Source organism: Perognathus longimembris, chromosome 11 (assembly GCF_023159225.1).
Source record: "Perognathus longimembris pacificus isolate PPM17 chromosome 11, ASM2315922v1, whole genome shotgun sequence".
Lineage (NCBI taxonomy): Eukaryota > Metazoa > Chordata > Mammalia > Rodentia > Heteromyidae > Perognathus > Perognathus longimembris.
This window is the reverse complement of record NC_063171.1, coordinates 19,603,465-19,615,548: the sequence shown is the minus strand read 5'-3', so window position 1 is coordinate 19,615,548 and position 12,084 is coordinate 19,603,465. Positions and strand designations below refer to the sequence as shown.

Genomic DNA, 12,084 nt, shown 5'->3' with positions numbered 1-12,084 from the left:
GCTGACTGAGGGTATAGCTTTGTGGTAGAGCATTTATCAGAGTGGGCACACTCAGCCATGGTTCATGAGGCCATGGGTTTGATCCCCAGAACTGAAATTAATCATTCCATCAGCTAAATAAAATAAAATGCTATTAGGTAGCAGTTTTTTAAATGTGTCATTTTGTAAAGCCCTAAAATTGATTAAATGTGAGGAGATAGTACATATATATATAGATATAGATATATAGAATTGTACTGTCCTTTCTGGATTATGTATTTGAGCCTTCTTACAAATTGCAAAAGGCATAGGAGCATTAATTAGCAATTATCTATCATATTTTGTTCCTAGAATGCTACCAGTACAAAGGCAGAAGCAGAAAGAACTTTTACAGAAGTTACGGGTCTGGATAATGAGGTGAACAGCATGTTAAGGCAGCTCCAGGAAGCAGAGAAAGAGCTGAAGAGGAAGCAGGATGATGCTGACCAGGACATGATGATGGCGGGCATGGTAAGAATTGGCCGATCGTGAAGGCTGGCTCGGAAGCACAGATTCCGGCTTCCTGAGTCTTTTTCAGATGAACTTCTGTTTCTCATCATGTTTTCTTGTCAACAGTTGGGTTGTAGCTTACATAGAAGGCAAAGAATTTGCCTCTTCTGCCAGTTGTGTCTCTTGCACAGTTGTCCTGTCTAACCTACTTTCAGTTGAAAATCAAAACATAGTTTTTACATATTGGAAGTTTTAGGATATTTTAAGTATAATGCATTTGTTCTTTGGGCAGATAATTCAGTAATAATACAAATTCAAAAAAGAATTAAAAGGGAATGCAATGAAAAGCTCATTTCCTTTCTAGTTCTCCTAGGATCTTGCTAGGGGCAAAGACCACTTTCTTATACATATAAGAAAATTTTGAAGATAACGTTCTCTAACACACCACCAAACTTATCAAGCTTACATCCACTCAATTTTCACCTGAAATGACACCGTGCATCCATCGTGCACATAAATAAACTCCTTGGATCAGCACAGGTGACAATTTTTTCAGTGTTAGAAAAAGTGCTGTTTCAATGCAACTTTTAAACACAAAGTTGACTTGAGAATGATGGTGCAAAGAACTAGCTCTGCTTTGCTTTGGAAAGAACTTAATGGAGTTGTAACAGGAATTTTCCTTTCCAGGTTAGTGTGGCAGTCACAGTAATGATACACATGCACTTGTTTTCTTGCATACTTTCAGTGTAAGGAAGAGAGCCTTATTGCTCCCAAAATATACAGCCCCTCACTATTGGTCATTTTTCTCCTGGGATAGAAAGGAAAAAAACCAGGCCTAGGAAAATGATACCAGGAAGCATTCCTACAAAAACACCCAATTTTTTTTTCTTATTCTTTTTTGGTTTTTGTTTGGATTGACCTAAGTTTCTGTGAGATGGTGAGGCTCAAGTGGAAATTCCCACAAAGTGCAGAATGTGTGGATTTCTTTTTTGGGGGGAGGGGGGAGTAGGTGGTGGAGAGTAGGCCTTGAACTCAGGACCTGGATGTGCTGATGCTGAGCTTTTGTGCTCAAGGCTAGCACTCTACCACTTGAACCACAGTTCCACTTCCAGATTTTGAGTAGTTAATTGGAGATAAGAATTTTGTGGACTTTTCTGCCAGGACTGACTTTGAACCTCAATCCTCAGTTAGATCTCAGCCTTCTAAGTAGCTAGGATTACAGATGTGAGCCACTGACACCCAGCTGGATTTCATTTTAATAAGATTATAGAAACATTACATTTAGAACCTATAGAAAGTAAAACATACTTTCTTTATGAGCAAAAAAAAAGGATATGTATTTAGTTCAAAGTTTAGAAAGAAGATCCATCTTCTATTTTAGTAACAAACAGAATAATTTTTATTTTTTTTTTTTTGCCAGTCCTGGGGCTTGAACTCAGGGCCAGGGCGCTGTCCCAGAGCCTGTTTGTGCTCAAGGCTAGTGCTCTACGACTTGAGCTACAACTCCACTTCTGGCCTTTTCTGTTTATCTGGTACTGAAGAATTGAACCCAGGGCTTCATGATGCTAGGCAAACACTCTGCCACTAAGCCACATTCCCAGCCCCAGAATAACTTTTAAAGTTTCAGAAGCCACTTTATATATACACTAGTCCCTCTGTAGTTATATCAATTCTGAAAGGCCAGTCTTCAACCAGTGTCGTTTGAGTCTGTAACTTGTGTTTTAACTTCAAGCACAAAGGTTATGGTTTCTCCTGAAAGGAGGCTAGAAGCCATAGACTAGATCCAGCAGGCTTGTTCCAGTGGCCATAGTGAAGTTCTGTGTCCCTGAACTCTTGTAGGAATGAATGCCTGTGCAGACTCAGTGAGAGCTGCTATGATTTGTTTTTTTTTTGTTGTTGTTGTTGTTTTCTTTGCCATTCCTGGGACTTGAACTCAGCGCCTGAACACTGCTCCTGGCTTCTTTTTGCTCAAGGCTAGCACTCTACCACTTGAGCCACAGAACCGCTTCTGGCTTTTCCTATGTATGTGGTGATTAGGAATCGAACCCATGGCTGTGATTTGAACAAAGACTAATCATTTATTTGTGGCAAGAGTTTTATGTTTTTTTGCCTTTTTTTATTTTTAAAAATTTCACATTGTTTTGATCCTCAAATGTTTGCCTTGCCCCGACCCCAAAGCTAGGAAAAATAATTATGTGGTAAGGAGCTCAAAGCTCATTTATATCTTGCTTAGATTTACTTGTAAGAGCATCTGTTTTCTGATATTTAGACACTTCCTATTCCCCTGCTGTTTCCTGTGACTCATGCTAAATGTATTTGTTCAGGTTTGTGGAACTTTCCCAAATATATTTACCTTTAGTTGACTTTAAAAATGTCAGTTGGATTGTCCCAGTGAGTACATGTGTATGTGTGCTTGTGTGTGTGCGCGCGCGCACACATGTGTGTGTCTGTGTGTGTGTGTGTGTGTGTGTTTGGCTGTGGCTGGATAGTTGCAGGTTGGGGAAATTTTATAGAAAAGCTTTACTTGCTTAGGAAAATGTTCTAAAAATAGGACATTAGTAGTAACTTGCTATGGGTATCCATGTTTTTGTTCTGAAATATATTTTCTATACTTACCATTAAAATAAAGGAATTGTTTCAAGTTGGTGGCTCATGACTGGGAAGGTGAGAGGCATGGGTCCTGATTTCCTGAATGCACATGTGGTGAGCTGAGTACTGACTGTCCATGTGGGGCCACTCCGTGGGTAGAACCAGCACCATCCTCAGCTTAGAGACATGGCCCCAAACCTGCTCCTTACAAGTGAGAGCTTGTGGTGTCATTAGTTAAACATGGGGAAAATCTAGTCTCAAAGCCAGATGAATTGGCTTAGTGGGGAAAAGATTCTTTTAAAGATGAAAACACATCATTGGAAACACATCATCAGAACTGCCCCTGTCATTTACCCTTTTTCTTTTGCAGGCTTCACAGGCTGCTCAGGAAGCTGAGATCAATGCCAGAAAGGCCAAAAACTCTGTCAACAGCCTCCTCAGCATGATTAACGACCTCTTGGAGCAGCTGGGTAAGGAGCTATACCCTCTTAGCTCTGAATCCTTTGTGCTATTCTCAAGATCTGATAGGGCTGACTCAACCACATCACATTAATACATGAGTCCCCCCTAAAGCTGTTCATTAAATTATTAGTGTATCTTTTAGCTCTTGCTTATTTTTAATTCTGTGTTGTAAAACATGTTTATGGATTGCCCTGGTGGAATCTTTAAAATGAACTTCATTATTGCAATATTGAAATGTTCATCAACTTAAGGTACAAACTTAAGTCAATGACTTTAAATGGTATCACTCAGGCAAGTTCCTAACTTAGAACTTCTGCCTGAAACACAACAACCTTCAGGCCAAGGCCCCCTTTATGTCACGGCAGCTGCTGAGTTTCCTTGCTGAGAAGGCATTTGAGGGATTTGTGGGGATGGTGTGAGTCCCCACTGAACTGTTCTCTTTGGTGTACTTTCTGACTCTACAGGGCAGCTGGAAACCGTGGACCTGAACAAGCTAAATGAGATCGAAGGCACTCTGAACAAAGCCAAAGATGAAATGAAGGTCAGCGATATTAATAGAAAAGTGTCTGACCTGGAGAACGAAGCCAAGAAGCAGGAGGCTGCCATCCTAGACTACAACCGAGACATCGAGGAGATCCTGAAGGACATTCGCAACCTGGAGGACATCAGGAACACCTTACCAACTGGCTGCTTCAACACCCCATCCATTGAGAAGCCCTAGCTGTGGGAATGCTCAGAGATGGCTTCCCTGGACGGGGGGGCATTCGTGAGGCCACAGCGTGCCTTGACACAAAGATTACATTTTTCAGACTCCCCCCCTCCTCCACTTCTCTGCTGCTCTCCATCACTGTCCTTTTGAACCAGGAAGTCACAGAGTTTAAAGAGAAGCAAACTAAACATCCCCAACCAGGAACCAGGGTTTTATCTAATAGTCTCTCTTCTACTCATGTTGCTACTACCTTCCCCACACTTTTTCTTCTTGGCTGCCCGAGGACATGCATCCTTGAGTGGCATAAACACATCATATGAACCCTTGTATGCCAGGGCACCACTGGTGTACAACAACACCAGCAGAACCTCTCACATCAGCAAGCTCATGTCAACACCAGCAGAACCTCCTCACTCCTGTTCTTATTTCTATGAAGGAAAAGTTTGGCTCCTAAGGATAGCATTGTGATGGCTGGTGTATCCAGTCTAATGGATTAAAAACAAACAAAAAAATGGAGCTGCATCTTCTTCCCTCCTCTTTTAAGCAAAAGGAAATGTATATTCTGTGCCAAAAGTATCTGTCATTTAGAACGATAGTAGCCACCCATTGGTGTTGCTTAGTTGATTTGCATATAGGATGCTAAGCCAAACCACAGGGTAGGGACAGTTATTTATGAAAGTCTCCAAGAGAATATGACTGAAGTAGGCTGAAGATATCTCCTTTATCAATAATTGACTCTGAAGATGAACTTGTCCAGATCTTTAGGCAGCTGATAAAATAAATCTGGATGGGCAGCTTGCAATTACCATCATATCAATAGACATCTTTTGATATTCTTATAAATGGGACTTACACAGAAGACACAGGGACTTGATAACCACTAAAGTTTTTCATGGTTATGTTTTTCTTTCTTTTTTCCTTTCCAAAATCAAACTGAAATTTGTTAGTGTGTTAGTCTTGAATCTAGTATAAAAATATCTGTCAGAGGACAGTTGGTCTAGAAGATCTTGACAAAGGAAAGGGGAACAAACTTAGTTCCAGGCTTTTCTAGAAAAAGAATAAGACCAAGTATAGTGTTAGCATCCTAAAAATGCATCTTTTTTTTTCTTCTTTCACAGGAGAGAGTGAAACAGTTGACCCTTAGTTCCCACTTTCTCCTGATGTTCCCACTTTCTGTAATTCCTCAAAACATATTGCCAAATCCTGGTGACAAATGCTTATCCACAGCTGCCAACACCATCTAGTTCCTGCACTTGGTGATTCGGCCCACTAGCCTTTCTTCCTGTGGGGGGAAGGACCTTTGGTGTCTTCATGGGCTTCTCCCCCTTTTGCTCCTCAGCACCATGGTTTTCTTGTGAGACCACGGTGTGATAGTTCCCTGCCACAATGCCCCCTTCCTCCTCCCAACCTGCCTTTGAGATTGATATATAGCCTTTAACACTATGCAACTTTGTACTTTACATAGTGGCGGGGGGGAAAGAAACTATTATCTGACACACTGGTGCTATTAATTATTTCAAATTTATATTTTTGTGTGAATGGATTTTTTGTTTATCATGATTATAGAGTAAGGAATTATGTAAATAGACTTGCTCCTGTTTCTAGAATGGCACTATCTGCTCACTTCTCTGTTCAGGTTTTCTTCTTCACTGGCACATTGCCCCTGTGTATCTCCTTCACTTCCAGCTGGAACACTTTCCATTGTATTTGTCCCCCTACCCTTGGCTTTCCTTCTGCCTTGTGTCTGGACCACCTCCACTGTGTAGCATGAACAGCAACCGGCTTTTCCTACACACCCAGACTGAAGTGATGACTCGAGCCTGGCCTGCTTCATGGCAGTGCAGGTGGTCGTTCTTAAAGCCTGCTCCTGTGCACACTGTCAGTCTGCCCAGATAGAATGGGATGAGAACATTTGCTGAAGGGAATCTTGAACACTTTGAAACTCCACTGATGCTGAGCCCAGCAGAAGATGCAGATTCCCTTTCCAACATCTCTTTAGTAAAGCTTTCTGGGCCAGTTCTATAAAGGAGTACATTGTTGCTGAGAACTTGGGGACTAGGAATAGTGTTGCTGAAGGGGAGCTGTGGAGAGGGCTGTGTTCAGTTCATCCCCTCTCCCCTTTGCATCTATTGGGGAGTGCCAGTGGCTGCCACAGTTGTTGACTTGGTTACCCCTGGGCTACTCTTGTTCCTCCTAGCTCTCTATTCTCAGAAGAGGTGCAGCTCTGCCTTGCCAAGTTTCCCCATCAGTGCTCCCTGGCTAGTCTCTCTTCCTGAGCAACCCTCTCCCATCCTTACACCCTTCCATCACAGGCTCAGAAAAACAACTGCACATAGACTGTCAAGGCTGTCTAGCTTCCCTCCAGCAAGTCTTAGGCCACAGTGCGGTCTTTCAGTTTGGGGTCTTTCAATTTTGGATTGTTTGTTTCTTCATCCATGTGGTATATTTTTAAACAGAATTTTATTTTTGAAATGAAAATCCTTTACATGATGATACTTGGTATTGCACTCTTGCAATATAGCCATCATTTTGTTGTCTAGTTCCAGTTGTCTGGTTTATATTGAATAAAATAGACAAAAATGTCTGCTGGGGAAAGCCTGAGTGTCATGAGAAAGGATTCTGTTACTTTTCCCACTTGGGATTCCACCTGTGGCCTTTTTATATGTGCCTTTATTTTAGATGTTTGCCTTAAACTCTATGGTCTTGCTCTCCAGGGTGGTTAATAAACGCAACACTTGGCATTTTTTATGTTTAAAAAAACCCAGTATTTTATTTATAATAAAATCTGAATATTTGTAACCTTCTATATGTGCATGGTCTGAGTATGGTGCTGGAGATGCCCGTGCTTTAAAGGCAGTGAACGGGCCTGGCCTTGCGTCTCTGGATGACTTGTTTTCTTGCGAATGATCAACTTTTTCAACCTTCCTCAGATTGGAATCTTCCAGCATCACTCAGAAGTTGGCCATCTTTTTCTATAAAGAGCTAGATAGAGCTGGGCACTGGTCACACACACCTGTCATCCTAGATACTCTGGAGGCTGATAGCTGAGATCAAAGTTCAAAGGCAGAATGGCCAGAAAAACCTATGAGACTTACCTCCAATTAACTACCAAAAAGCCAGAAGTAGAGGTATGACTCAAGGGGCATAGCTCCAGCCTCAAACAAAAGCTACGAGAGCTTGAGGCCCAGAGTTCAAGCCTTAGTACCTGCACACACACAAGAAAGAAGTGGATCATATTTTCTTAGGCTTTGTAGTTCCATCCTGGTCTAGCCACTCAGCTATTGCATCCCAAAACAGGTTTGGACCCTCTGAAAGCAAGAGAACTTGGATGTGCCTCAGCAAAACTATTTACAAAAACAGGCCAAGAGGCTGCAAGGAGCTGCTGGACTCCTGATGTATTCAGGACAGAACGTTTTATGAGTGATCTGGACTTGCTGGAGCTAGGGGATGCCTGCATAAAGTTGGCTTCCTGTATCTTTAACCATGTACTTTTTTCAGATGATAATAAAACTTGAATCCTTGGTAGAATAATCAGAAAAAAATGTGGCAGACTGCACTGACAGCCACGTGCATCTCACGTTACACAGCCCAGTCTTAGGGTAAAGCAAAGACACAAGGAGAGCCTGCTAGATCTCAAGATAACAGATACCTCCTCTTCCCTAAGGTGCTGTGCTGATGGCTCTGGGTGTCTGGAGTCCATGACACTTTTCTGATCTTATAAATTGTAACTTTGGTACCTATAAAGAGCGTGCTTTGTGTTGGTACCAGGCTTTCTTGCTCACAGCTGGCACTCTTCCACTTGAGCCAGACTTCTAGTCCGGCATTTTGCTAATCAATTAGAGAAAGAATCTCTCAGAATTTTCTGCCTGGACTGGCTTTGAATCTCAATCTTTCAGGTATTTCGATGTCAGGCATGAGTCCCTGGCACCCAGCTAAGTATCTGAACTCTTATAAATAAATGGACTTTCTTGGGGAATGCTTTAGAGGGCACTAGTTACTAGCTTTCTTAACCTGTACGTGTTTGGTCCTACACACACACACACACACACACACACACCCTTATAGGTCTGAGAGGCAAATGTAAATCCCTCATTGGCACTGGCAGAGTGGTGGGTGGGGTGCTTTCTACCTGTCATTGTAAAAGCAGGAGTTTTGTCAAAAGTTGCTATCAACATAATGTGATCCAAAATGTCCCCCCATTGTTTACTATTAAAATATTGGTTTTGGAAATATTGGGATTTTGAACTCAGGACTTCACCCTTGCTCTACTCCTTGTGCCACACCTGTAGCCCTTTTTGTTCAAGATACTTTTGAGATAGGGTCCAGAATTTTGCTGAAGTCACACTGGACCGCAAACCTCCTATTTGTTCTTCTTGTAGCTGGGATAACAAGCACAAGGTAGAAAAGCAGTAAAAACGTCCTTGGAGCAGAAGGATGTATCCAGAGGAAAATCAAATCTCTCCAGGCTCATGGTTTAAGGAAACACAGGGTTGAGAATTAAAAATGTTAGGTAATAGTGCCTGTTCACTCTAGCAGGTCTGGATGAAGTGCATATAAACAAGTGGGAGAGAAAGCAAGGATCTTTGTGGTATACAACCTCCTGCAGGGACTTACTTGTCATGAGTCCTGGAATGGTATGCCTATACCCCACCAATGAATGAAATTCCAAATAATGGAAGTAACACATATGTTTAGGAAAAAAAGGGGGGGATATTTAGCAAAACTCCAACATAAGGCCCCAAAGTCCTTGATTTGGAATCCACACGAGATACACTTCAATATGGCACAAGCCATCATAACAGTTGCTTTGGCTCTTCGGTCTGTCTAGAGCCATCTTTTTTCCTCACAACAGTACAGCTTAAGGTGTTACTTGTGGGGCAACTGGTCAGTCCTAGGTTCACTGCACACCAAGCCCTATGGCTGACTTCCAGGAATGGCTGTTGGCATGTGTTTATGGTCCAGGTATTTCTCACCTATTTTTCCCCCACTACATCTCTGTCATTCCCAAGATTAAGGTCTATGTCATTCATGTTCCCATCCTGGGACTGGGAGGTAGAAGACATGGTCACTCAGGTGGTGTGATGGTAATCAGCCTTCCTCATCTCACACCTGTTGGTTTTCTTCTGCCATGGAGCAGAGAAGGAAGCCAGTGGCCAGTTATTCCTGCATTATCTCACCACCTTCCTCCATTATTCTGTACCCTCAACCCTCCCACCCAAACGAGATTGCTCTCTTGTTTGCAAGGAGATAAGCAAAAGGAATGTCTTGCACCAGACATCACACATACACACACACACACACACACACACACACACACACACACACACACACAGAGTCACACAGTCTGTAACTGGCTAGTACAGTGTAATTTTCAAGGTCTGTGCCTCTGGATCCTAGCCTCACACCAGACACTCCTAATGTTAGATGTTTATATCTTCAGGTTGTACTCACAACCCCTTCTGTAGCGCAGTCTAAGAACATTATTTCTTTTCTCTTTAACTTTTGGGAATGATCCCAGTAAAATGTTGCCAATTCGTTGTTTTATCCTATTTGTAAGCCTTGTAATTAATTTAGGCCATGAAAGTATTATGATTAATTCACATTTTTTTTGTGTTTAGTTCTATAAAAAGTTGGGCATCTGGCTCTTGATCAAGAATGTAATCTTTGGGCTGGGAATATGGCCTAGTGGCAAGAGTTCCACTAGGAAGCCCTGGGTTCAATTCCACAGCACCACATATACAGAAAACGGCCAGAAGTGGCGCTGTGGCTCAAGTGGCAGAGTGCTAGCCTTAAGCTAAAAGAAGCCAGGGACAGTGCTCAGGCCCTGAGTCCAAGCCCCAGGACTGGCAAAAAAATAAAATTAAAAAAAAAAAAGAATGTAGTCTTTGAAGTTGGGATTTAGCTCAGGTATAGAGTACTTGTTTAGCAAGTGCAAGGCCCAAGTCCAGTCTCTAGGACTGGGGGAAAAAAAAAAAAAAGGAAATTAGCACACAGTTTTCAAGCAAGTGTGGAAACAGATACTTTTGTAATGCAGCATATTTGAGGCTGAGGCAGGATGATCACTACTTCAGGGCCAGCCAGGGCTACATAGTGAGACTGTCATAAAAGAAAACAGAAACTTGCCATTGGATCATGCCTGTAATCCTAGCTATGAGAGGATTTTTGCTTTGAGGCCAGTACGGACAAAGAGCTCATGAGACCCCATCTCAACCAATAGCTGGGTATGATGATGTACATTTGTACTCTCAGCTACATGGGACACTGAGATTGGGAGGTTAAGGTTGTAGATCAGCCTGGGCAATAACATTGTGAGAAGTTTCAATAGGAAAAAGGTATGGTTGGTTTGCTGGGTACTGGTGGCTCACACCTATAATCCTAGCTACTCAGGAGGCCAAGATTTGAGGATTGTAATTCAAAGACAGGCTGGGCAGGAAAGTCTGAGACTCTTATCTCCAATTATCCAAAAGTGGCTTAAGTGGTAGAGTGCTAACCTTGAGAAAAAAATCTCAAGGATAGCACCCAGTCCTTGAGTTCAAGCCCCAGGACCAGCACAAAAATTAAAAACTAAGAAAATTCTATAGCTAGAAGTGTAAATAGGAGGACCTTAGTCTGGGCTGGCTGGCCTGTGCAAAATAAAATCAAGACTCTATCTCAGAAAATAATCAGCGCACAAAAGGGTTATAAGTAGCTCACTTGGCTCAAGCAGTAGATCATTGGTCTTGCAATCATGAAGTCTTGAATTCAAACCTCAGGAAGCTGAGATCTGGGAAAAAAATCACAATTTGAAGTCATACCAGGCAGACAAAATCCAAGGGACTCTTACCTTCATTTAACTAGCAAAAAGCCAGAGGTGAAGGTGTGGCTCAAATGGTAGAATGCCAGCCATAAGTGAAAAAGCTGGAGTTCAAGCCCCAGTGCTGACAAAAATAAGTAATTTTAAAAATAGCTTTCTGTATGTAAGTCCAAGTGGTTAAATTCATAAAGTGAGAATTTGGTAGTTCTCCATGAATCCTGATCAAACTTTTGGATATAGCTTCTCATCCATGTTGTGTTGTCATTGTAAGGTCCATACTCAAGAGGGCTCCATGCAGATGCTCCCCACCTATTTAAGTCTGCACCCAGTACCTGAGTTACCTAGGTAACTGGCACACCTGGAGGCAATTGCCACCCCCCCCAGGTCACATCCAATCTACTTGGCCATGTCTCCGGCCTTTCTCTATATATTCCTGCTCAACACGAGTCCCTGCTCCTTTTCCTTTTCTCTTACTCTCTCACTCTTTCTTTCCTTTTATTTCTTTTGCTCTTCTTCCTTACCCTCTGTCTTCCCACGCCTCCATCTTGTGTGGACTAGCAGTTTGCTCTCCTCCCCATTAAACTCTTCTCTGCCTGAACCAGGTCGCAGGTTTCCTTTCTTCTGAACCTTACAGTCACTATGGCTGGCGACAATGAAAATGCACTTGAACCTCAGGACTAGTGCTTTTAGGACCCATCCTATGATGATGGTTCCTCTCACACTGAGATCTTCTATCATTTCAGTAATGAAAAACAACCATCAAATTTGTTCGGCTTTAATTAAATAGTAAATGCTTGCTTGCCTTCTGGAATATATTAGCCGCTTTTGTCGTGATCTCTCTTGATGGCGGGCTCAAAGTGGAGTTGGTGCTGAGTAAGGCCAAGTTCAGGCTGAGCTGAGCAGGGCTGTCCTGGAGATGTGCTTTCAGTGGATTACAAGCTCCTGGGCTGCTGAGCCAGCGCCCAAGATAATGCCTTGAGAGACACAGCTATGATTTCCATGATTAAAGTGTTCAGTGTGGTCAGAGTCTGTGTCCTGACTTGCTGCCCTTCCTGCTCGCTCA

The 12,084-nt window shown here is 42.4% G+C and overlaps 1 protein-coding gene across 1 annotated transcript in view; it reads left to right on the top strand.

The window, feature by feature from the left end:
• Positions 1-7,032, top strand: part of Lamc1 (laminin subunit gamma 1) — a 104,414-nt gene extending 97,382 nt beyond the window's left edge. The window contains exons 26-28 of the mRNA XM_048357938.1: positions 331-489; positions 3,428-3,527; positions 3,984-7,032. Coding sequence (XP_048213895.1) covers positions 331-489; positions 3,428-3,527; positions 3,984-4,240 — 516 coding nt within the window. The 3' untranslated portion in view covers positions 4,241-7,032. The remainder of the gene's footprint in view (positions 1-330; positions 490-3,427; positions 3,528-3,983) is intronic.
• Positions 7,033-12,084: the final 5,052 nt, after the last annotated feature.